This window comes from Onychomys torridus, chromosome 4 (assembly GCF_903995425.1).
Source record: "Onychomys torridus chromosome 4, mOncTor1.1, whole genome shotgun sequence".
Lineage (NCBI taxonomy): Eukaryota > Metazoa > Chordata > Mammalia > Rodentia > Cricetidae > Onychomys > Onychomys torridus.
The window spans coordinates 63548291-63576198 of NC_050446.1; the positions used below are offsets into that span (position 1 = coordinate 63548291).

The 27908-nt window shown below is 37.0% G+C and overlaps 2 protein-coding genes across 2 annotated transcripts; both read right to left on the reverse strand.

Moving 5' to 3' along the window:
* Positions 1–349: 349 nt before the first annotated feature.
* Positions 350–1285, reverse strand: LOC118582856 (olfactory receptor 5W2-like). The gene has a single exon (XM_036185981.1). The coding sequence runs from the start codon at positions 1280–1282 to the stop codon at positions 350–352; it is 933 nt and encodes a 310-aa protein (XP_036041874.1). The 5' UTR covers positions 1283–1285.
* Positions 1286–21780: 20495 nt separating this feature from the next.
* Positions 21781–22716, reverse strand: LOC118582785 (olfactory receptor 5W2-like). Its single transcript, XM_036185887.1, has one exon. The coding sequence runs from the start codon at positions 22714–22716 to the stop codon at positions 21781–21783; it is 936 nt and encodes a 311-aa protein (XP_036041780.1).
* Positions 22717–27908: the final 5192 nt, after the last annotated feature.

A 27908-nucleotide genomic window follows, 5' to 3' on the forward strand; every position in this document is an offset into this window, starting at 1 on the left:
GAATGATTCTCAACACAACTGGATGTTAATGTGAGTTCAGGTAAAAAACACTCTATTAAAGTTTAATGGTTACATTAATAGTCTGGTAGAAACTCAGAAGTCCTTCACTACATCCTATTAATTCATCAGGGTTTTTAAAAATTCTACCCTGATATATTTTCTTAAAGAGAGTATTACATATTACTAAAGACAATACATGAGTAGGAAGCATAGGTGGCCTTCAAATGGTTTCTTATTATTAGACTTTTATACAAATGCTTAATAAATTAAAAACTGTGATATTATTAACATATTCGTGCAGTATAAAACCAACAGACATGATACATTTCTGTGTATTCAATAAATTTCCTTAAAACCACCTTTTATTTCTGAGCCTGACCAGGGCTTCTTTTACATCCTTGTTCCTTAGGCTGTAAATCAGAGGGTTTATCATGGGGATAATGAGGAGGTAAAAGACAGATGTCATTTTGTCTTGGTCTAGAGAGTAGGCAGAACTAGGTCTGAAATACATGAAGAGCATGGTCCCCTGGAAAATCCCAACTGCAGTCAGGTGGGAGGCACAGGTAGAGAAAGCTTTGTAGCGCCCCTCAGTAGAGCTGATCTTTACGACTGAGGAGATAATGTAACAGTAGGAGATGAGGACTCCTGAAATGGTGCTCAGTTCTATGAAACCAAAAAGGGTAAATAATACTAGTTCATTGACCTGTGTATCTGAACAGGAAAGGAGTAATACAGCAGGAAAATCACAGAAGAACTGATTAATGTTGGTAGAGCCACAGAAACATAAGCTGAAGGCTAATGAGGTATGTATAAGACCATCTATAGTCCCCAACAGGTATATTCCAGTTAAGAACTGGTAACAAACTCTACTAGACATGTCCACAGCATACAACAGGGGGTTGCTGATGGCCTTGTACCTATCAAAGGCCATCACTGCCAAAAGCATGCACTCAATATCAATAAAGGTACATACTAATAAGAATTGTAGAAAGCAGCCAAAAAAGGAAATTGGATTATTCTCTGCAAGAAGGTCCACCAGCATCTTTGGTCCCACTGCAGTAGAATAGGATAAATCAGAGAAGGCAAGGTGGCTGAGGAAGAAGTACATTGGTGTATGAAGACGGGGATCCATTCTGATCAAGATGATCATTCCAAGATTTGCCAGCAGAATAATAAGATAAACAACCAGAAACACAACAAATAAACCCCCTTTCAAGTCAGGGTTACTGGAAAGTCCCAGGAGAAAAAAATCGGGTAATGAAGAGCAGTTTTCCTTATCCATTCTTCTTTTTTCTTGGTCTAAATGATTAAAAAAGTTGTCAGTGTTGTCTTAGATTGGGATTTTCATTTCTCAACATACTATTGTATAGTAAATGCAGGAAAATGTATCATTGTTAGGTGGCATGCTATGTTGTTATTTTTTGTACATAAAGTACACTAAGGAAATAGCCTCAGTACATAGTACTTTTAATATAGCTTTCTCAGTGCCAAAAAATCCCTCTAATGAGGGAGCATAATCACTATTCATTTAAATATATACATATATTTCATTTTCTTTCTTTCTTGACTAGATGTCAAACACCCATTTTAGGCAATGTATTTGAAATAAATAAAATCTTATCCAAATTAAACATAATAAAAAGAAAATATTAAATTGCCCAGAAAGCTATACAGAAAAATCTCATCACTTAATTAAAAACATTATTGTTATTAGACTTGCTGAATTTATAACACTATTTGTTACAAGTTAACTATGAAACAAAATTAACTTTTCAGATAATAATAAAATTAAATTAATATGAATTGTTTTATGTTTCTAATTATTAAATATTCAGCTACATTTGCTGAATAATTAAACATGATCTGCCACTCCCTTTCACTGGAACACCAACTATTTCTAATGCTTTGAATCCTATACAAGTCAAATAAAAGTAGGAAAATATACTAAATACACACAAGAACATGTTCCGGATCATAGAAGACAGACTTTATGCCACGACAGAATCAGAATAATCCATTTGATTTTCATTCCTCACTGTCTTTCTCATATGTCCAAAAAAAAGCAAAATTTTATTTTTATTCCAGTTTTACCCATAGCAACTCATAAGTGTACCTGAAATAAGGGCATCTTGCTTGCATTTCTCTGGTACAGAAAGAACAGGTGGATCACATTTGTTTTCAATTAAGGCTGCTGGGATTAAATTCTCTAGAGGCTCTTCCTTCCCATCTTCATGTATTCCTAACATAACTAATTAGCTTCTAGGCTCAGAACTTTTTTGTTTTTTTTGTTTTTGTTTGTTTTTTTCCTGGGCATCCTGAGACAACTGTCTCTATGGCTGTTATTTCAACCCTTTACCCTTCACTCAATATGATAATTTATGTTGATCAGAATTTTTAGTGAAACTTGACACAGTAAAACTAAAATTGACCTTTTATGAATACTTTCCGTATTCTTTACTATTTGTCATAACTTATCAAATTTTTGACTACCTCTTTCAACTTCAGTTTTCAAAAATAATCTTATAGACTGATTTACTTTATTTGATTTTCATTTTAAACACTTTTCATTCAATATTGTATCACAGTTTCATCTCCTAGAAGTTCTTCTAGGTCCTTCCTACCCCTACACCTATACAATTCCATGTTCTTTCCTTCTTTCTCTCACTGGAAAGCAAACAAACAGGCAAATGAATTTAAATAACAGATTTTTAAAAGCCCAAGAAACACACAAATACAAAAAAACATAAAAAGTCAGAAATAATATAAAAGTGAAGGATCATCAAGACCTCAAGAAAAGTCAAATCAACCAGTATGAGACAAAAGGCCTTCAAAAATATCATTGAATTCATGTTATTTTGTCCATGTACTGCTGATAATGGGGCCAGCTCTTAAGTGTATGTAACAAAACCAGTGAGAATCCATTAGAGAAACCTATTTTTTTTTTCTTTGCAAGCAGGTGTCAATTACAGATAGCTTCTTGGTGAGGGGTAGAAGCCCATGTCTATTTCCTCCTGTCGGTGTTTGGAAACCATCTGCTTTGAACCTGTGAAGGGCCAGTATCTGTGGGTTTAGATGTGTATCAGTCATTTTGTGTCTAGAAGACTGTTTCCTTATAGTCATCTCTCCCTGTAGTTCTACACTCTTTCTGCCTCCTCTTCTGCAGAGGTTCCTGAGCTTCTGAGGGGAGAAATTTCATAAAGATATCCCATTTAGGACAGAGTTTTTCCAAAATCTCCCACTCTCTAAACATTGTCCTATAGTGTGTATCTGTTTTAGTTCCCATCCACTCTAAGAGGAAACTTCTCCAATGATGCCTGAGGGAGGCACTGATATACAGATATAACAAATGTCATTAAGAGTCATTTTATTCAGCCTTGGTGTAGGGAGGAGAGGACTAGACCTTCCTCAACTGAATATACCATGATAGGTAGACTCCCCATGGGAAACATTGCCTTGGAGGAGGTGGGAATGGGGGCGGTGAGTTATGGGGGAGAAGGCTGGAGGGTAGTAGGAGGGAGGACAGGGGAATCTGTGGCTGATACATAAAATTAAATTATTTAAAAAATAAAATTATTTATTTAAAAAGTCATTTTATTGCTATGGTCCTTTGGAAGAACAATACTATTTGGTTTCTCCCTAAGGCCATGTTCTATCCAATTTAAAGGTTCTTAGGTTCACAGGCAGTGTCAGGTATTTTTCATTGTTGTCTAAATGTACCCTCATATCCACAACAACCATTCTTATTTCAATTATTTAATGTCCAAGCAACATTTACAGCATCTGCAGTACTTTTGTGATCTCTCCTATAGTCCACCATCCAACACCCATTCCCAGGAACCTTACCACAGTGATGTGTTTGAGGATTACTAAAATCATGAGGAATCATAAAAGAGCACTGTTAAACACTTCCAGGTCATTTAGTTAGTGTTCAAAAGAGTAGACATGAACATGAATGTAAAATTTTGATGCATATTGTTCAAGTGCACTATGAAGAATATATATATTATAAAGAAAGAGTTTATTGGGCTTACAGTTCCAGACGTTTAAACTCTATGACCATTATGGCAGGGAGCATGGCAGCAGGCAGGTGTGGCGCTGGAACAGTAGCTGAGAGTCTACATGCTTATCTGCAAGTAGGAGGCAGAAAGAGAGAGCTAACCAGAAGAATTTATATTTTAGAATATGCAATAGGTAAATGCTTTAATTAAAAAGCAATACACTCCACTCTAAAATTGTGTGTTTTGAATTTTCTTTGATTTGGTATTGGTCTTTTGAGAACACAAATTATGAATTTAATTGTAGACCAGTGTGGTTATGTTATCAAGTATAATGAATTTAAATTTAACTATATTTATATACATATGTATAACATATCCATACATATTGCTCATTAAATATTAATTATACTTCCTAAACTACCATGATATATAGAAAGAAACTATGATGTAAAAAGTAACAAAAAGTTTCAAGAATCCTGTTGGCATATGTTTTAACATACACTAATGGACTTGCTCTCTAGAAATTTCTGAATGCAATGTAATGAAGAAAATGAGGCATCCAATATTAATCATAATGAAGATGATGTTATTTTCACTAATATGACAAAATAGTTTAGTGATTTTTTTTTTACTTAAGTAAAACCCCTAGTGTTCCACATAATCTTAGAAATATATAAAAGTGAATTATGTGTGAGTTTTCATTCTTCACAAAGAAATATTTCCCTGGACACTAAGCAAAGGCAAATATGGCCAGAACGAAGCACAAATAATTATTTTATTTTATAAAAGTGATATATTATAATGTGTTAATCATTTGTAGACAGACAGACTTTTTGTGTTACTATGTTTATTTCATATTTTACTAAAATCCAAGAAATATGGACAACTAGTTCACAAAATAAAATACTACAGATAATGATAATTCAGGATGTATGTATAAATATTCCAGGTGATTTCAGAGTTTTCTCAAATTTATATTCAAGAACAATACCACAAATGCTTTTTGAGGAAAAGAATAGTGATATATGCTTCTTATTATTATTCTTTTTAATTAGAGATTTTCTATTGATTTTACACATCAACCAAAGATTCCCCTGTCCTCCCTCCTCCCACTGCCCAGACTTCCCCACCAACCCACCCACCACTCTCACTTCCTCCAAGGTAAGATCTCCAATGGAGACAAAGCAGAGCCTGGTTCATTCAGTTGAGGCAGGTCCAAGTGCCTCCTCCCTGCACCAAGGCTGAGCAAAGTGTCTTGGCATAGGCACTAGGTTCCAAAAAGTAGGCTTATGCACTAAGGATAGGTCCCCATCCCACTGTATGGGGGCCCCCTAAACAGTTCAAGCTAAATAACTGTCTCGCTTATCCAGAGGACATAGTCCAGTACCATGGGGGCTCCTCAGCTATTAGTCCACAGTTCATGTGTTTGCCCTAGTTTGACTAGTTGTCTCTGTATTTTTCCAATCATGGTCTTGATGTCTCTTGCTCATAGAATCCCTCCTCTCTCTTGTTGATTGGACTCCTGGAGCTCTGGCTGGGATCCAGCCATGGATCTCTGCATCTGCTTCAATCAGTCACTGGATGAGGGTTCTATGATGACAGTGAGTTTTTGCCCATCTGATCACCAGAGTAGGTCAGTGCAGGCACCCTCTTGACCATTACCTATAGTCTATGGTGGAGTCATTTTGTGGATTCCTGGGAATCTCCCTAGCACTCTGCTTCTCCCTATTCCCATGGTGCCTTCATTTACCATGGTATCTTTCTCCTTTTTCTCCCACTCTTTCCATTTCAGCTCGAACTTCTCACTCCCCTAAACTCTCATTCCTTCATCACTTGTCCTCCATTACCACTCCCCTCAGCCCCAGTTTGTTCATGTAGATCTCATTCTTTTCTCCATCACTGGGCAATCCATGTGTCTTTCCTAGGGTCCTCCTTACTAGCTAAACTCCCTAGAGCTGTGGGTTGCAGTATTGTTATCCTTTGCTTTATATCTAGTATCTGCTTATGAATGAGTACATACCATTTTTGTCTTTCTGTGTTTGGGTTACCTCACTCAGGATGATATTTTCTAGTTCCTATCCATTTGCCTACAAACCTCATATTGTTATTGTTTTTCTCTGCTAAGTAGTACTCCATTGTGTATATGTACCATGTTTTCTTTTCCATTCTTCAGTTGAGGGGCATCTAGGTTGTTTCCACATTTGAGCTATTGCATATAATGCTGCTATGAACATAGATGAGCATGTGCCCTTGTGGTATGATTGAGCATTCCTTGGGTATATGCCCAAGAGTAGTATAACTGGGTCTTGAGGAAAATTGATTCCCACTTTTCTGATAAACCACTATACTGATTTCCAAAGTGGTTGTACAAGTTTACATGTCCACCAACAATGTAGGAGTGTTCCCCTTACTCCACATCCTCTCCAACATAGACTGTCTTTAGTGTTTTAGATCATAGCCATTCTGAAAGGTGTAAGATGGTATCTGAGTCTTTTTTTATTTGCATTTCCCTGATAACTAAGGATGTTGAGCAATTTTTCAAATGTCTTTCAGCCATTTGTGATTCTTCTGTTCAGAATTCTCTCTTTAGCTCTGTAGCCCATTTTTTTAATTGAACTGTTAGGTATTTTGATATTTAGTTTCTTGAGCTCCTTATGTATTCTGGAGATCAACTCTCTGTCAGATGGGGGTTAGTGAAGATCTTTTCCCATTCTGTAGGCTGTCCATGTACTTGGCCCTACAAAAGCTTCTCAGTTTCAAGAGGTCCCATTTATTAATTAATTGTTTCTTTCAGTGTCTGTGCTACTGGTGTTGTGTTTAGGAAGTGATCTCCTGTGCCAATGCATTCAAGAGTACTTCCTACTTTCTCTTCTATCAGGTTCAGAGTAACTGGATTTATGTTGAGGTCTTTGATCCACTTGGACTTAAGTTTTTTGCATGGTGACAGATATGGATGTATTTGCAACTTTCTACATGCTGACATCCAGTTATGGCAGCACCATTTGTTGAAGATACATTTTTTTCCATTGTACATTTTTGGCCTCTTTGTCAAAAATTAGGTGTTCCTATGTGTGTGGACTAATGTCAGGTTCTTCATTTCTCATTTCAATTCTATTGGTCCACATTGTTTTTATGCTAGGACCAAGCTGTTTTTATTACTGTAGCTCTATAGTAGAGCTTAGAGTCAGAGATAGTGATGACTCCAAAAGTTGTTTTATTGTACAGGATTCTTTTGGCTATCCTGAGTTTTTTGTTTATCCATATGAATTTGAGAATTGTTCTTTCCAGGTCTGTGAAGAAATGTGCTGGGATATGGCTGGTGATTGCATTGAATCTATAGATTGCTTTTAGCAAGATTGCCATTTTTACTGTGTTAATTGTATCTATCCATGAGCATGGAAGATCTTTCCATTTTCTGATATCTTTTTCCATTTCTTTCTTCATAGACTTAAATTTCTTGTCATACAGGTCCTTCATTTGCTTAATTAAAAATATCCCAAGGTATTTAACATTATTTGTTGCTGTTGTAAAGGGTGATGTTTATCTGATTTCTTACTCAGCCTGCTTATCATTTGTATATAGTAGGGCCACTGATTTTTTGAGTTAATCTTGTGTCCTGCCACATTTCTGATGGTGTTTATGGTGTTTATCAGCTATATGAGTTCCTCAGTCAAATTTTTGGGGTCACTTATGTATATTCTCATATCATCTGGAAATTGTGAAAGTTTAACTTCTTCCTTTCCAATTTGTATCCTCTTGATCTCATTCTGTTGTCTTATTTCTCTGGCTAGAACTTAAGGTACTATATTGAATAAATATGGGAAGAGTGGACAGCCTTGCCTTGTTCCTGATTTTAGAGAAATCACTTTTTTTTTCTTTCTTTCTTTTTTATTTCTTCCTTGACCCATTGGTGATTCAGTTGAGGATAATTCAGTTTCCATGAGATTGTACGCTTTCTGTAATTTTTGTTGTTGTTGAAATCTAATTTTATTCCATGGTGGTCTGATAGAATAAAAAAGGTTATTCCAATTTTTTTTTGTATCTATTGAGATTTGTTTTGTGACCAAGTATGTGTTCAATTTTAGAGAAGGTTGCATAGGGTGCTGAGAAGAAGGTATATTCTTTTTTGTTAGGGTGGAATGTTCTGTAGATATTAAGTTCATTTGAGTCACAATTTCAGTTAAGTTCCTTATTTCTCTGTTAAGTTTCAATCTGGCAGATCTGTCCAGTGCTGAGAGTGGGGTGTTGAAGTCTCCCACTATTAATGTGTGGGGATTTATGTATGAATTAAGCTTTAGTAATGTATCCTTTACATATGTGGCACTGCCCTTGTATTTTTGACAGAAGTAAAGCTTAATCTTGGTAGATCCTTCCTGTGATGAGTATGTAATGTCCTTCTCAATCTCTTTTGATTGATTTTAGTTTGGAGTCTATTATGTTGGCTATTAGGAGAACTACACCAGCTTGATTCTTAAGAGGATTTGATTGGAAAGACTTTTCCCAGCCTTTTATTCTGCAGGAGTATCTACCTTTGAAGTTGAGGTGAGGGCCAGGGATTTAGCTCAATGGTAGAGAGCTTGCCCAGCAAGTACATGGCCCTGGGTTCAATCCTCAGCTCAAAAAAAAAAAACCCACCCACTTGAAGTTGAGGTGTGTTTCTTGTATGCAGCAGAAAGATGGGTCCTGATTTTGTATCCATTCTGTAATTCTGTGTCTTTTCATAGGTGAATTAAGTCCATTGATATTAAGGGATATTAATGACCAGTGATTGTTCATTCCTATTTTCTTTTGGTGGTAGTGTATATTTCTCTTCTTTGGGATTTACTGCTGTGGGGTTATCTGTTGCCTGTATTTTTGTAGGTGTATCTGACTTCCTTAGGTTGGAATTTTCCTTCTAGTGCTTTCTGTGGGGCTGAGTTGTGGATAAATCTGGTTTTGTCTTGGAATGTGTTGTGTAGATGTATCTGGCTTATTAAATAAGAAACACAGAACCGATTGCAGAGTTAAAAACCACGAGGTCAGAGCAAGAGTGGAAAACCTTTCCCTTCACTGCTTCTGCGGTTCTTCCTCTCTGCAAGAGACCTACTTCTCTGCGTCCTGTCTATTTAAAAACTTTCTGTTCTCCTCTCTCATTGGTTGTAAACCCAGCCACATGACCTCCTCGTCACTGCCTGTTTGTACAGACCTCCAGGTCTTCTATGGTTGGTATTGAGATTAAAGGCTTGTATCTGCCATGCTGGCTGTGTCCTTGAACACACAGAGATCCGCCTAGCTCTGCCTCCCAAGTGCTGGGATTAAAGGCATGCACCACTACTGCTCAGCTTCTGCTCTGGCTTGCTCTGACCTCAAGGCAACTTTATTGACATACAAATAAAATCACATTTCAATACAAATAAAATATCACTATATTTCCCCTTTTTTATTTTAATTAAAAGAAAAAAAGGAAAAAGTTATAACTAATATAAGAAAAACTATATACAAAAGTACAATAACTCTATATACCATATATACAAACATTAAATACCTAAACAATGATCATTGAAAGTTTTGCTGGGTATATTAGTCTAGGCTGGGATCCATGGTCTCTTAGTGTCTGCATTACATCTGTCCAGGTCTTTCTGGCTTTCAAATTCTCCATTGAGAAGTCAGATGTTATTCTGATGGGTTTGCCTTTATAAGTCACTTGGCCTTTTTCTGTTGCTGCTCTTATTATACTTTATTTATTCTGTGTGTTTAGTTGTCTAATCATTATGTGGTGAGGGGACATTTTTGTGGGGGCTTCTAGTCTGTTTGGTATTCTATAGGCTTCTTGTATCTTCATAGACATTTTCTTCTTTAAGTTGGGAAAGTTTTCTTCTAGGATCTTGTTGAGTATATTTTCTGTGTCTTTGAGTTGATCTTCTTCTTCTTCTTCTTCTTCTTCTTCTTCTTCTTCTTCTTCCTCTTCTATCCCTATTATTCTTAGGTTTGGCCTTTTCATTGTGTCCCAGACTTCCTGAACATTTTGTGTTATGACTATTTTAGCTTTGGTATTTTCTTTGATTGATGAATCTATTTCCTCTATTGTATCCTCTACACCAGAGATCCTCTCTTCCATCTCTTGTATTCTATTGGTTATGCTTGCATCTGTGTTTACTGTTTGTTTACTCATATTTTCTATTTTCAGCATTCCCTCTGTTTGTATTCTTCATTGTTTCTATTTCTCTTTTCAGGTCTTGAACTGTTTCCATTACATGTTTAATTGCTTTTTCATGGTTTTCTTGGCTTTCTTTAAGGGAATTACTGATTTCTTCCATTTTTTATTTGTCTTTTTCACAATTTCTTTATTGATTTCTTCCAATTTTTGTTTGTAATTTCCTCAATTTCGTTAAGGGAATTTTAATTTTTTTCTTGAAAGGTCTCTAACATATTTATGGAGATGTTTTTAAGGCCACTTTCTTCTGCTTCCTCTACATTGTGATGTTTAGGAGGGCTAGGTTCTGAGGATGCCATATTGCTCTTTCTGTTGTTGTATGTATTTTTGCATTGATGTCCACCTATCTTACATCTAATAGGTATATGAGGTTCCTGGGTCTAAGCCAGTTGTTATTGGTTCACTCTGTGTTTGTTGTGTCTGTGTCTTAGGGGGCCCCTCTGGGTCCAATCTAACTCCTTGCGTAATTGGAGCTGGCAGATTCTGTATCTCAGGGAGCTGCTCTTGGCCCAACCCAAGCTAGCTGATTCTGTGACTCACAGAGCCACTCTTGGCCTTATATGGGCTCTTGGTCCAGTCAGAGCTGACAGATTCTATGTCTCAGAAAGCCACTCTTGGTCCAATGAGGGCTGGCAGATTCCCTGTGTCAGGAAGTTACTCTTGGTCTAATTAAGGCTCTTGGTCCACTGAGAGCTGGCAGTTTAGTTTCTGTGTCTCAGGAAGTTAATGTGGTCACAGGCAGATGGGTGTTTGGGCAGGGTGTGGAACTTTTATAATGCAGGGTCTGAAGGGGGGTTTTGGGGTGTGTGGGGGCGGGCTTCCTGCAGGATTTTTCCCTGCTGCCTATCAACTGGTGCAGAGTTAGGTGGGAGTTCCCTGGGATTGCAAGCTTCTTTTGTGTTATACCTTAGAATAAAACCATGAAAACGACTTTGTCTGGGATGTTTTCTTCAGTGATACATACACAGTTTATTAGGAGTGAGAGATTAGTGAAACACATCTCTGTTGCCAGAGGAAACACAGTCATGAAGTCCTTGGCCTAATTATGTGCTTAATCCACTGCTGATTTCACCAATGGATAGACTGTTAGTAGATTGTGGATGGTCTAGGAGGTAAGGTCAGATTAGAGCAATTCATTAATGTTTCTATGTGAAGCAGTTCCTGCTTTGGCATCTTCCTGTCTTCACATTGTTTCCAGTCAGCTGTTAATTGTCTGGGACAGCTCCATCATGCCAGTTGTGCCTCAAAAGACCTAGCCCAGGAATCTGAATGGTTCATGCCAGATATTTTGTCATAGTTACAAAAAATGTTTACTGTAGGTTGAAGAGATCTCATCTGTTAAGATCAGTTACTATTCTTGTGTAGAACTGAAGTTTGGTTCCCAGCACCCATATTGGGTGACTAACAACTACTTGTAACTCAAGTTTCAGAGGATCTAATGCTCACTTCTGACAACCTTGGAGGTACACATTCATACATAGGAGCATACATACACGTGGGTATGTATGCTGCATGTCGCTGGTTGTGGTGGTGCACACAGGTATGACTTGCTGGAGACAGAGGCAGGAGGATCCCAAGTTTGAGGCCAGCCTGGGAGGCTTGCTAAGGAGAAGCTGCAGCCAGAGCCGAGCCACAAACAGTGGCACTGGGACCATGGAGGCATCAGCTGCTACTCTGAGTTGATGGCTGCTTCTCATTTTGTTGATGACTGCAGCAATGCTGCTTTCTGAGGTTTACTGCTGCTTGTGCAGAGAACAATTGCCAGGACCATCATGTTACAAGAAAGCATTGGCAAAGGTCAGTTTGGAGAAATTTTTCAAGGCAAATGTTCGGGAGAAAACACTGTAAAGATATTCTCTTCTAGGGAAGAATGTTCATGGTTCTGAGAGACAGACATTTATCAGACTGTGATTTCTACAAACCACAGAGGAGGCACAAAGAAAGAAAGAAAGAAAGAAAGAAAGAAAGAAAGAAAGAAAGAAAGAAAGAAAGAAAGAAAGAGACAGAGAGAGAAAGAAAAGAAAGAAAGAGACAGAGAGAGAGAGAAGAAAAGAAAGAAAGAAAGAACAGAAAAGAAAAGAAGGGAGAGGGGGGACCTATAGGTCACTGTCCCCCACCCCCCACCCCCGTTTTGGGTAACTGTTACCTTGCTTGCCAACCTTGACCTTGATATAATCCCTGTGCTAATTCCCTGCAAGATTCCATCCTCCTGAATGCTTAAGGGAAGCTCTTTGTCTGTGTATCCAACATATGGGAGGGTTAACAGCTTAGATGCAAGATTGTAAAACATCAGGAACAGGGGTGGGGATTTAGCTCAATGGTAGAGCGCTTGCCTAACAAGCAGAAGGCCCAGGGTTCGAGCCTCAGCTCAAAAAAAAAAAAAAAAAAAAAAAAAAAAAAAAAAAAAAAAAAAAAAAAAAAAAAAAATCAGAAGTGAACTTCTGTCCTACAGGGTTCTCCCATTGTGCAATAAGACCTCATCTCTCTTTCAATAAATGGCATTCAGCATTCAAAAAAAAAAAAAGAAAGAAAGAAAGAAGAAGAGGGGGTCAAGATCATGATGGGGAAAGCCACAGAGACAGCTGACTGGTGCTAGTTGGAGCTCACTGACTCTGGACTGACAGCTTGGGAACCTGCATGGGACTGAACTAGGCCCGCTGAATGTGGGTGACAGTTGTGTGGCTTGATCTGTTTGTAGGGTCCCTGGCAGCAGGACCAGGACTTATCCCAGGTGCGTGAACTGACTTTTTGGAACCCATTCCCTGTGGTGGGATGCCTTGCTCAGCCTTGACACAATGGGGAGGGGACAGGCTCCCCTTCAACTTGGAATGCCAGACTTTGTTGACTACCATAGGAGAGGCCTTACCTACTCTGAGGAGTGGATGGGGGTAGAGTGGGAGGGAGGTGAAGAGGCAGGAGAAGGGAAGGGAGGGGGAACTGGGGTTGATATGTAAAATGCAAATTATTTAATAAATAAATATATTTAAATACAAAAGGAAAAAAGAAAACTCTGCAGGGAACCATGACCATGCCTAACAGCAACTTTGAAATCTTCGAAAGGATGTTGGATTCCCACAGTGATGATTCCATATAGACCATGATGATTAATACCACCCAAAGATCTGCTTTGGACTACAAACTACTCAGGACAATTTTGATATGGCTAGCTAAGATGATCCAGATTCACAGACTACTTGGGCAAGGACTTGAGACAAGCTCTACACTTTCCTATTATGCAGAGACTGGAAAAATAATACAGCTAACTCTCCCAGGATTTGACACTTAACCCCAAATTTTCTTTTCAGGGTTCCCTGAAGATGCCTTCACCTTTAGACAGCAGGAAGTAATTTTAAGAACATGACGCCCACATTCCCAAGAGGTGGGGTGGATGGTTTTTGGTTGTTTAATGAGTTATGGGTATTGTTATTATTTATGATGGTTGGTCACAATTTGTTAATTGTTAATGGTCAGGAAAAAATGCTAAACAAGAAGATTAGATTTGGGGTTTTTGTTTAAAAAAAGAAAAAGAAAAAAAAGAGAATATAGATATGAGGAAGATCATTGAATCTACTCTGAAAAAAAATTCTATTATATATATGTATATATATATATATATATTAGAATTAAAAAGTAGATTATTGAATCTACTCTAAAAAGAAAAGATATAGAAACGATAGGATAAAAGGTATATTTTTGAATCTACTCAGAAAAGAAAAAAGAGAGAATATGGATATTACAAAAAAGTAGATTATTGAATATACTTTTAAAAAGGAACTAGTTGTTTTAAATCTTTACATTTAATTGGATTTTTGTATATTATATACAAATTTTGTATTTAACTCACCAAAAATAGGATAAATAATGATTTATTTTTGGCTGAATTTGTCAAATGTTAATGGACTGGACATTGTTAATACATAAAATCGAGCTTTTTGTCTGAATCTGTCAAGTGTTAATGGACTAGACATAGTTAATGTAATTATTGACTGTATTTATTGTATATGCTAATTGGATATAGTTATAAACTTCTTTTATTATCTTAGACAAAAAAAGAGGAATTGTGGTGATATTGGGTCCCCTGATATATTGTGTATAAACTTATCTAGGGTCAGCGAACAGAACAGCCACTAGACAGACATAGAGGCCAGAAAATGGTGGTACACACATACCTTTAATCCTAGCACTTGGGAGGCAGAGATCCAAATGGATCTCTGTTATTTCAAGGCCACACTGGAAACTGCCAGGCATGGTAACACAAAACTTTAATCTCAGGAAATGATGGCAGGAAGCAGAAAAGTATATAAGTCATGAGGACCAGGGACTAGGGTAATTAAGCTTTAGGCTTTTATCAGTACTTCAGCTGAGATCAATTTGGATGAAGACTCAGAGGCTTCCAGTTTGAGGAAACAAAATCAGCTGGGGAACTGGTGAAGTGAGGTTAGCTGTGGTTTGTGCTGCTTCTCTGATCTTCTAGCATTCACCCCCATACCTGGCTCTGGGTTTGTTTTTATTTAATAAGACCTTTTAAGATTAGTGCTACATGGGTGCACATATATAAACATACATACAAGTTACAAACACACTGATAACTGGTATAAGTTGAATGACATTTGATAATTCACTCTTATTGTTTGAGTGACCTGGTATGAATATAAAAGTACATTCACTCCTGTAGAGGTAGCAATGGAGAAACAGCCCAAACTAAGTAATAAGTCTGCCACCATTTAAAATGAAGACAGCAATGCATTTGTGCTAACTAACATTCAGACTAATATTGAACATTTATTTTATTTTGGAATGAAAGCTGCCCTACTTCTTGACAAATTGTCTTACCAGACATCTTTCCCTTTCCAGGGAAAATTCAAACTCCAAAATACTTGACTTTAACTGGGTGCTGAATATTTGTTGTGAAACTGCTTCCCTAACAAAGGAAAGAAAGTAGCACTAACTAAAGCAGAAGGTAAAGAAAGTAGCACTAACTGAAGAAATTGGAAACAACTGATTGCAACCAGTGTGAATGCTCATCTTTTGGCTGACAAACTGACTTTCCATTTCTCTGAATCTGAGACCAGGAAAAAGGTCTGGTACATGGACTTCTCACAAGCTTAACAACTGAATTTTTATGTTCACATTATAAGGTGTTCTTTGTTGTTGCATGGAATGGCAAATGTGGATTGTGTTGTATTTTCCCAAAATATTGTGGTTGGTGTTATATACAGATTTTAGCTGTTACATGTTGCTATTAAGAATGTGAAAATTCTATGACTTTTTAATGAAATTAGAAGAAATTAATAAGTTCCCCCATAATATCATGGGTGCATAGCTTTTAAAAGGAAATTGTCTATTAATAAAATACATATATATATATATATATATATATGTACATATGTGTATTTGTGTCTTAACAGATGTAAAAGTAGTATATATTTTTATGAATCTCTTACAAGTAAATGGCACTCAAATTCAAAATTATCTAACAAAAATATGCCTCTGATCATAAAATGGCAGGATTTGTGTAGTTCCATAAGACTTTCTTCAACTGTATTACTCATTGTTCAAAAAAATTCCAATGTTACTTGTCTTCTACTTTTGCAAGTAGACATCCATAAACCTACCTGAGCCTAGGGAGTTTTCCTGGCTTTCCTTGCAATGCCAAAACATACAGTCTGATCACATTTAATTTCAACTGGGACTGTTGGGACATAATTCTCTTGAGGCCACACCTTCCTACTTTGCTTTATTCTAATGTAGTACTTAATTAGCTTCCTGGCTCAGTATTTTCCTGGGAATACTCAACAACGGCATCCCTGGCTGCCATCTTCACACTTCACACTTGACTGTTGAGGAGGGATAGACACTGGTTGGGCCTCAGAGTGAAATTGAAACAAACTGAAATTTCTCTGTGTTCAATGACTTCCACACCATCCAGGCGTCATCCTGATTCTTCCATCTTTTAAACAATCTCCTCCATCTCGGACTTATAAAAATGTTGGTATTTCAAGCTGTTTTTTCATCATTGTCTGAATGTACTCTCACCTCCTCAGCATCCACCCTCATTTCAATTATTCGATCAGATTCTTTAACACTTTATGTATTATTTATGTGTGATTTCTCTGCTCTGACTGAATTTATCTACTTCTCTGTTGTCACAACAATTTCCACAGAGTCCTGTAATGGTAATGGGTAATTACAATTATTCTGTTAAATAATATCAGGCATCGACTTTGTAGATACACAGTGTTGGTTTTATTTTTGTAATGTTCATCAAGAAAGTGTTTTAATTCTACCATAGGTCTGTGCGTTATCCGGGTTCTGGATCTTGGACCTCAGTGGGGAGTTCCCTCTCAGGATGTGAGTCTCCAACTGTGCCAGTAATCCACTGGTCACTCAGAAACTTCCTGTGCCATATTTACCCTAGCACATCTTATAGGCAGGACAGATTGTAGGTCAAAGGGTATGTAGCTGTGTTGATGTCCTGGACCCTCCACTGGAAGTCTTAACTGGATACAGAAAATAGATTCCCTATTGCTAGGAGTCTTGGATAGGGTCACCCTCATGTATTCCTGGATTTTCCATTGCTCTAGGTTTCTAGCTCATCCAAGAGATACCCCCAGATAGCAGTTGTCTCTTTTAATACTCTTTCCCTCCATCCTCCCCATACCTGATTACTGCTGTTTCCATCCCCATTCTCCCTCCAAGTCCCTCTCCCAGTCTCCTGGCAATGTTCACTCTATTTCCCTTTCATGGTGAGCTTCATGCATTCCACTCCCCCCCCCAAAAAAAACATACACACACACACACACACACACACACACACACACACACACACACACACAAACCTTGAGCCCTCGTGTTACTTAGCTTCTCTGGGTCTGTGAGTTGTAGCATGGTCCCAGAGATCTAGGTTACTAGGTTAGAGCCAAAAGTGAGTGGCAAAAAAAGTCAATGAAATGAGTCCTAATGATATATTTTGTTATACTCATAGATTGATGCCTAGTCCAACTGTCATTAGAGAGGCTTGACCCAGCAAAAGATGGAAACAGATGCAGAGAACCACAGCCAAACTTTAGGTGGACCTCAGAAAATCATGCAGAAGAGGGGGAAGATGGATTGTAGGACCCAGTGGTGTCAAGGACACCACAAGAAAAAACCACATAACCAACTAACCCAGGCTCATAGAGGCTCACAGAGACTGAACCAACAACCAGGGAGCCCACGTGAGGATGGCCTAGGTCCTCTGCTGATATGGTACAGTTGTGTAATTTGGTCTTCACATGGCACGACAAGCTGTGAGAGTAGGGGATGTCTCTGACTCTGTTGTCTGATTTTGGGACCTATTCCTTGTGCTGGGTTGCCTAATTCAACCTTGGTGGGGGAGGAGGTGTCTGGTCTCACTGAATCTTGATATACCTACCATAGCAATGTCCATGGGATGGCCAGCTTAATCTGCAGAGAATCAGTGGAGGAAGAGTGGATGAGGCAAAGGAGAGGATAGATTAGAAGTTTTGGTTAGGATGTAAAAATGAGACAATTAAGAAAAATGAAAGTGCTTTAAAAAAACAGTCTACATCTTTAAAGTGTGGTATTATAAGTAGCATGCTTTTAATGATTGAAAGTTAAATATTACATATAATAAAAAATCACAAATGTTTTTTTAAATTCAGTTTTCACCCTTTCTTCATAGTGCTATTATACTATCTTACTTCATGATTTCAGTCTATTTTCTTAGGAAAACCTTGCATTCAGATTATTTTATTCATAAAATTACCTCTACTATCCAAACTACAAATGTGTTTGAAATTTTCTTCCTTCAGCAATGGACATTTTAGGGCAAAACCTTTGCGTTTTCTTTTCTTTTTTGCTTTTTTTTTCTTGTTTTTTGAGTCAGGGTTTCTCTGTACAGTTTTGGTGCCAGATCTGGATCTTGCTCTGTAGACCAGGCTGGCCTCAAACTCACAAAGATCCACCTGTCTCTGCCTCCCAAGTGCTGGGATTAAATGCATGTGCTACCAGCATCCAGCTCTTTTGGGTTTTCTCAAAGACCTTTGTGGATAAGTTACTAAGGATGGAGAAATCTTTTATTTATAAACATATTCATTCATTTTAATTGATCTCCATGCATATTGGTTATTTAGATATTAGCTTATATTTTCTCTAACAAAACAACTATATGGAATGAAAGTACATATTAAAAGCAATAGACAGATTTTTTTAATCCAGTAGCCATTATGTTTGACTGACTATAAAACATCTGCTCTGTAGATACTTCTGATACTGTAATGAAGAGTAAGACCTATTCAAATGATGGTGATGAGGGTATTGATGGTGATGGTGATCATAATGATGACTATGATGATATTTTGGCTGCTTTAATCTAATGTTTTATATTGCTTTTAAATTAATAAATAGTGGTCTACATAGTCTTATGTATCTAAGTCTTATGTGTCTTCCATTTTGCCTGAATAGAAAAAAAAATAAAATGGTGAGCAAAATAATTCATCTTATCTAAAATTTCTCTTGATATTTATATTGCCACATTAAAAACCATATTAATATCACTTTTAAACTTGAATGGAGAGATTTTTGTTACATTTTTAAATACTTTCCGAAGGGAAAATTCAAACAGACAGATATAGATGTTGACGTCCCAGTGCCTTTAGCTTCTATAATGTCAATAGCTAACCAATTGTCTAATATAGAAAGATATTATTCACATTTTAGAACATAGACTGATTTAATTTATTTGACTATTCCAGAGAATTATTAATGAGAGTTGCTATCATCATGGTAACAAACCTGACCATGTGGTCTGCCAACTTTGTAAATCCTTTGTGAAAGAGATGCACAAGAGTTTCCAGTTTTCAAAAGCCCCACTATGCTACAACCAGAACATAGCTAGATCTAGGGAGAATGTGGAAGAGCAGAATTGAGATAGAAATGTGGACACTAAACATTGCATTCACAAAGATGGTGCCACAGATTGAGATGACAGTAATTTTTTTTTAAATAATCTGACAAAGAATGTCCTGTCAGCAGAACTTGACATCATACACAGGAACTGGCTTTTCAAGGGTTGAGACATGGATACAGACAAAAACTTCCAATTACAGATAAAGTAGCAGGATGGATTCCCCAATGAAAGGATCTGTGAAGCCTCTTTGTGTAGTTGTGAGTGGGAAAAAGTAAGCTGTATGGAAACAACTTGACTGGAGATGTTAGCAATACAGGGTATCTTCTGAAGAACTCTGCAGGCAGTAAGTGTGTCTAGTTCAAGAGAAAGCTCTTGTCTGATGCAGACTTGAAAGTTAACACATCAAGAATACATAGGTTTTTTGTAAATGAGATGAGATGCAGGTCATGAAGGTAAAGAGTTTGATTAACTTGGTTTGTATTTTTCTTGCTATACTGTTCTTTTATAATTTAAAATTTTTATTCTGTAACCTTTTAGTTTTTGAAATATACAACTTATTTTATATTTCTCAGGGGATAACAATTAATAGACTTTGGAATTTTGAAAGTCATTGAGACTATTAATACTAAAGATTCCTTGGAAGATATTCTGGATGCCCTTTGGATTATGACATGGCTGTGAGCCCACGTGGAATAAAGGAAAACTGCTGTGGTTTGACTAAAATATCTGTCAGGTATCATGGGTTTGAATAATTATTTGCCAGCAAGAATAACTGTTTGAACAATATTTACTTATAACATATTTACTTTTCCAATAGTAAATATGGTTGGTGGAGGGAAAATCAAACCATAACTCATCATTAATTACCATCCTGTCTTCTTCTTCCTTGATAGTGTCATTCATGAGGCTAGTGCTGCTGAGTTTTGCTGCGACAGACAAAATACTCTGTACCTTCTGTGTCTTTCTTTTAATCATTTATGAGAAACATAAGTAAATCATTTCTTCTTAAAGTACATTCTGTCAGTGACTTTTGCAACATTGATGGGGAAAGAAATGCAAACATTGCTGTTGGATCTGAAGTAATTTTTAAATTTATATTTATTAAAATTTTTTCTATTCATTTTATATACCAATATTATACCAAAATACCAGAGATTTTCCTCTCCTCCCTCCTCCTGTCCCCCAGCCTTCCCTCCAAATCCATCCCCAATTCCCACCTCCTCCAATGCAATGTCTACCATGGGGTGTCAGCAGAGCCCGGTACATTCAGTTGAGGCATGTCCAAGCATCTCCCTCTGCACTGAGGCTGTATAAGGTGTCCCACCATAGGCACTGGGCTCCAAAACGCCTACTCATTCACCTGGGATGGATCCCAATTCCACTGCCAGGGGGATGAGAAAATAAGGGAACAGGAGGTTTGAGCTGGAACAGGGACAGAGTTGCAGAGCAAGAAAAGAGATATCATAATAAATGGAGACATCATGGGAATAGGGAGAGACAGTGTGTTAGGGAAGTTCCCAGTAATCCACAAGGATGACTCCACCTTAGACTACTAGCAATAGTCAAAAACTGACCTACTATGGCAATCAGATTGGTGAATACCCTAACTGTCAATCATAGAGCCTTCATCCAGTAACTGAGCTGCAGAGACCAATGGCCAGACACTAGGCTGAGCTCCAGGAGTTCAATGGATGAGAGAAAGAGAAGGGATTGCAAGGAACATCAAGATTATGATACAGAAAGGTAAAGAGATGGCCAGACCAAACTAGTGGAAACTCATAAACTGTGGACCAATAGCTGTGGAGGTGAGGCATTTGTTTAGCTTGAACTGAAGTAATTTTTAATGGAAGATCATCTCACAGAATCTTCTGCTCAGCATCCACCTGCTTACATCGGAGATGTAATAGTTCTAGCAAGAAATATTTCATCTGTATGTTTGGCTTATGAAATTTGATTTAAAATCTATATTTCAGTAGTATTTTCAGACTAGTGATTCATTTCAGTGTTTCTGTAATTAATATCTGTCATACCTGCTGTTCATGTTCTTATCATTAAATAATGTACTAAATTTATGAGGAAATGCAAAACCACAAAAGCATAAAACATGCTATTACCCATTCAATAAAGCTTAATATGATTAAAATAAAATGAAAAATGTCTGGGACATATATGCACCAAATGTTATATGTACACACATATGTATGTATATATCAGGATTTTAGGATACTTGACTGACAAACACAGGGCTCCAGATTTAATCTCCAGAACTAAAAATACAATGACTATAGAAATAAATACATTTTTCACAATTGTATGTCATGAAAAATACTTTTTAAAAAAATTTTTTAATTGAAAATATATTCTCTCATACAATACATTCCAACCACAATTTCTCCTTCCTCCATGCTTCCCAGCTTCCCTACAACCTCCATTCTCCCCTAGATCCACTGCCAAGGCCCAATGAGAAAGCCCTCATATTGAGGCTAGACAAGGCAACCCAATAGGAGGAAAAGAATCCCAAAAGCAGACAAAAGAGTCAGAAACATGCCTGTTTCCACATTTAGGAGTACCACAAGAACACCAAGCTAACAGCTATAACAAATACACAGAGGAAATTCTAAAAAGCAGTCCACATATTTGTTTTAAAGACAGTGAAGTGTGCCATGCATATACCTCTATTATTTTAAACACATTTTACTTTTTACTCTTTGGAGTGCCTCTTTCACATCTTTGTTTCTCAAACTATAAATTAGAGGGTTCAGCATGGGAATTACTAGTGTATAAAAAAGGGAAGTCACTTTATCTTGATCTAGGGAATAAGAAGAACTTGGCCGGAAATACATGAAAAGCATAGTTCCTTGGAAAATTGCAACTGTAGTCAAGTGTGAGGTGCAGGTGGAAAAAGCTTTGAATCTCCCAGAAGCAGAATTGATCTTCAAGACTGATGAGATAATGTAACAATAGGAGACAAGGACTCCTGAAATGGTGCTCAGTTCAATAAAACCAAAAACGGTGAATATGACTAACACATTGACCTGTGTATCTGAACAAGACAGTACTAACACTGGAGGAATATCACAGAAGAAATGATTAATCTTGTTAGATCCACAGAAACATAAATGGAATGTCAGTGTTGTGTGTACCAAAGCATCTGCTAATGCCACAGCATAAACACCAGTCAATAATTGGAAACATACCCTGCTGGACATGTCTACTGAATACAGTAGGGGGTTGCTGATGGCCTTATATCGATCAAAGGCCATCACTGCCAGCAGCACACACTCAGCATCTATAAATATACAGAAAGTGAAGAACTGCATAGCACAGCCGAGAAAGGGAATAGATGTGTCCTTTGACAGAAGGTCCACCAGCATCTTTGGTCCAACTGCAGTGGAATAGCAGAGGTCTGAGAAAGAGAGGTGGCTGAGGAAGAAGTACATTGGTGTGTGAAGCTGGGGGTCCATTCTGATCAATGTGATCATTCCAAGATTTGTCAGCAGATTAGTGAGGTAAACAACTACAAACATAGTGAACAGAAGCATTTTCACCTCAGGGTTATTGGTAATTCCCAAGAGGAGGAATTCTGGCAAAGAGGAGCAGTTCTCCTTGTCCATGATTCTATGTTCTTTGTCTGAAAATTTACAAAAGTCACAATGCAATAATACCTTAGTATTCATTTTTCTAAGAAAGCATAAAACATTCTTGAATATAACTAATCAGAATGTTATTTAAATATTTAAATAAATTTTCATAAAACATTTTTTAATATAGCTAAACAGAACGTTATTTAAATCACATAATTCTTGATCTGCTTTAATTTTGTTTGCTCTCTTTCACTTATTTTCAGTCAGTAGATTTAAATGTAGTAAAACTTGGTTTCCAATCTGACAGGCCACAGGAATATCAGATAAGATAATAATAGTAATAGTAATAATAATTGAATATACCATATGATGAAATAAGGATTTCAATTTTTATAGGCTATTATTCACTGCATTGTTTCAGCAGGATTTGCCACTGGCATTTATCTATTCTTTAATATAATAAAAGGATTATAGTAAGGAGTCACTGTAGGTTTCACTGTATATAAAGTATTATTCTCTGAAATGTCTGTCACGAATCACCATTTGTGTGCCAAGATTTATAAGCACTGCACATCACTTTCCTAAGTCCAAATGGCAAAAGCTAAATAAAACATACAAGAGGAGCTAGGAGCAGCAGAAAACAGCAAACGCCTCTGCTCATTATTGATTTCCATTTTTTTTCATTTTAAAAATAATTTTAAAAAATTAATATATATTTTTGTCATATTCTTCCCCTCCCCAAAATCTTTCCAGATACTCTCTCCAATCCTACCCATGTAAGTCAAATAAACTAAGATTGAAAGAAAGACTGTCATGGTCATTGAATGAAACTTGTTTTCTCTCTTTTTTTTCCTCTAATAATTAAGGGTTGAACAATTTATTTTTATATCATCAGCTTGATTTTTAACATTTTCAAAGACAGTAAAATTTAATTTATTTTCATTTTCAAACACTGCCATTCTGAAACCTACCAGAGATGAGTGTCTTCCTGTCCTGTTCTCTGGGACTTGAACATAGGTAGATCCTTTTATTTCAACTAGAGACTGTTGGGACTTAAATCTCTCAAGGCTCTTCATCCAGGCTTTTATTTAAATATAATTAATTAGATTTCTCACTATACCTGAGTCATGTAACAGTTTACCAAAATTTTACATTTTCATCTTTCTTACTGACTCCATCTTGTCCAATGATAGGCATTGACTAGGTTCCTTTTAACAATATGCCACATGGTCATTATGAGTTGATTTGCTCATACTAAATGTAGAAATCCACATAATATGTAATTTCATCATAACAATCATATTAATTTTAGGGTTTTTTCTATTTCTTCTATTGTGACTAAACAAAAAGTATGAAACTCTTACAAGGTTTAATTAAATTTTTGTCTCATTTACTTCCCAATCTTTATGAATATCATTGTGTGTCTTTAAAAAATCTATTACAATGGGTATATATTTTCCAATCTCTGTTATCTTGGCGTACATGTCTAATACATATTCTTACAGTCCCTAGAACAGATATATGTGTGAAAAAAATAGTTCATTAAAAAGGTCTATTAAAATATTTTCGTATAAGTAGAGTGACAAATTTCAAAAAGCTGGAAGTAGAGGTGATGTCTGTTTTGAGCAGAAGATTTTATATGTATGAGGATTATTGTTTTTTAAAGAATTTTAACAGTGAATCTTTAAGGTCCTCAGAGATTTCATACCTCACTTTTCTAATTTTATGGGACTTCTTTTGTACAAAATTTTGAACTGTTTTGAAGGTAGAGATAAAGTCATATGTGTACTCTCATTTACCTAAATTTGATCTCATACACAAAAGTTAGATATGTTAATAAAAATGTATAAATATAAGAATAAGCAAATGAACAGGAAATTTAATAGAGGCAATTTGAGTTTATGAATAAACCTGAAAAACATTAAAGTTCATTTAAGCTTATATATATATATGTATGTATTACACATATGTACATATATGTATTAATGTATACATATATACATTTACTTATAATTTAAATTAAGTTTATTTATTTATTTATTTATTTATTTATTTATTTAAAATAAAGTCTTCTCTCATAAAATACATCCCAACCACGGTTTCCCCTCCTTTCACACCTCCTGGCTCCTGTCACCTCCATTCTTACCAAGATCCACTCCCCTTCCATTTCCTCTTCAGGAAAGAGCAGGCCTTTAAGAGATGACAGCCAAACATGACAAAACAAGATATGATAAGACAAGGAAAAAGTCTTCATTTACAGTTTGCAAAGAACAACCCAATAGGAGGAAATGAGTCTTAAGAGAAGGCAAAAGAGGCAGAGGTAGAGCCACTCCCATGATTAGGAGTCTCACAAGAACACCAGGCTAACAGCTATAATAATATTCATGTAGAGAACTTGGTACAAACCCAGGTTGCCTGCCTTTACAGACAGGAAGTGACAGAGTTGGGCAGAAAGAGGAAGTGATGTTGCCAGGCAGAGACAGAAAGTAAGATGGAAGGACATAGAAAGATATATAAGGCATGAGTATGTAGGAAGTAGCTCTCTTGGGCTGAGGATTTCCTAGTGGTAAGAAGTTATGGCTAGCTTGTTCTATTCCTCTGATCTTTCAGCTTTCACCACTATATCTGCCTGTGTTTTCTATTAAAAAGTACATTTAGCAATTTGTGTTACACCTGAGTCTTTAAGTAGATGTTTCCAATTTTCTGAGGAACCACTATATTGATTTCCACAGTGGTTGTACAAGTTTGGACTCTCACAAGCCATAGAGGAGTGTTCTCCTTGTTACACAGCCTCATCAGTAGGAGCTGTCACTTGTGGTTTTGGTCTTACCAATTTCAACATGTATAAAATCAAATTTCAAATTAGTTTTGATTTGCATTTCCCTGATGGGTGAGGATGTTTAACATTTCTTCAAATGTTTCTAAACCATTTGAGATACCTCTATTCAGAATACTCTGTTTAGATCTGTACCCCATTTTTATTGGGGTATTTGAAGGTTTTTATTTTATTTTATTTTTATTCTTTTTTTAATTTTTTTCTTTATTATTATGTGTTTTAAATTTTATACATCAGCCATGGGTTCCCCTGTTCTCCTCCCTCCCGCACCGACCCCTACCTTCCTCCCAGCCCCTCCCCTCCATTCCCATGTCTTCCAGGATAAAGGCACCCCTGGGGATTCATTTAAACCTGGTGGATTCAGTACAGGCAGGTCCTCTCACCTCCTTCCAGACTGAGCAAAGTGTCCCTGTGTAGGCAGAGTGCTCAAGAGGTCCCCAGAAATCCACAATTATATATCCTCTGTAGTCTGCTGACAATGGTTGAGAGAAAGCCTGATCTGACCTAGTCTGGTGATCAGATGACTAAACACCCTAATAGTAGTCTTGGAACTCTCATCCAATAACTGACAGAAGTGGATGCAGAGATCCTCAGCCAGGCCCCAGGTAGAGCTCCAGGTGTCCAACTGTCGAGAAAGAGGAGGGTCTGCAAGAGCGTGAATTGTTGAATCCAAGATTGCAAAAAAGCCCAGGGACAAATAGCCAATTGAATGGAAGCACATGAATTATGAACCAAAGGCTGTGGAGCCCCCAGCTGGATCAGGCCCTCTGGATAAGTGAGACAATTGAAATAGCTTGATCTGCTTGGGAGTCACCCAGTCTGTGGGACCAGGATCTGTCCTTAGTGCATGAGCTGGCTGTTTATTTTTATTCTTTACATATTACATCCTGATGTCATTTTCCCCTACCTCCACTCCTCCCAGTCACCTACACACCTCCTCATTCTCCCATAACTACTTTTCCTCCTTCCATTTACCTCCAAAAAAGAGACCTCCCACAAATATCAACTGAACATGGTATTTAAAAAAAAAAGTTAATGAAATGATTCCTCATGATATTTGGTTGTACTCAGGGCCATGTCTACCTCAATTGTCATCAAAGAAGCATTGTCCAACAACCGATGAGAGCAGATGCAGAGACCCACAACCAAGCTATTTGAAGCGAGGGGAATCCCACAGAAGAGGGAGAGGAGGGATTATAGGAACCAGAGGGGGCAAGGAGATCATAAGAACACAACCCATAGAATCAAGGTCGCATATTGTGCTGGCAGCAAACTTGGTCATGTGTAAGACCAAGGTGGTAATGTTTTGAGGGAAGGAATGTATCACAGAGACAAGAGAAGCCAAGAAAGGACATTGGTAATGTGCAGGTAGTATAGCAGTGGAAGGTGAGGACTGAAGTTATCATGAAGGGAAATTGAGAATTTGAACCATGAAAAGAGCCCAGGAAAGGCTATTGGTGCACAACCATTGGTTGATATAAAAGATGTGAATAATTTGAGATCCTATTAGTTGATGGAAAACAAGTATTGAATTACATAGTTAATGACGGAATGAAGTCAATACTAATACTCTATTCCACACGTATGTTGAATCCTGGGGCAGAAGAGTCATATGCCATATCCTAGCTACTATTTCAGTCTTGAGGTCCAAAATGGTGTATTTTTAATGGTATGTGTTTGGGAAATTGAAAAGCCCAACTAGTTCAATATGTTTATTGTACTTTGTGACATTTGATAAGGTTCTAAATTTGCTCTAGCTTGTTCCATATCTATTCTAACTCATATATGGTAGAACTTTGCACAGTTATAATAACTGTGTGGATAGTGAAACAGTATATGAGAGGGAAATGTGTTCATCATTGGCAAGCCATTATTACTCCTGAGTTGTTTATACACTAATATATTTCTATCAATGCTTTCTCATATATTAATGTCTTGTAAAATTTTTAATTACAAAACAATTTATCAAAGTCTAGTTGGTATCAAAATTATAGATTTTTACATAGTGGAGTATATTTTATTCCCATGCTCAAAATGAACAGGGTAAATAATGATCACACGATTTTAAGGCAGCAGCCATATTTAGCTAAATGAAAGCCTCATTGCAAGAGTGCAAAAGAGAGAACTACAGAGAGAGGTAGAAAGAGAAGAAGCAGCCACAGAGAGAGGTAGAGAGAGAGACAAAGAGACAGAGACACTGACAGAGACAGAGAAAGTGGTGAGAAAGAGGATAAGAAAGGGAGAGAGAGAATGATATAGAAGGAGGGACGTGGACAGGGTGGGAGACAGAGATGTGAAGATATGAGCAAGTGTGGGAGAGGGACAGGATGGAAGAGTAGAGAAGGGGAAGAGAGGGAATGTGATGAGAAATAGAGAGGAAAGGGGA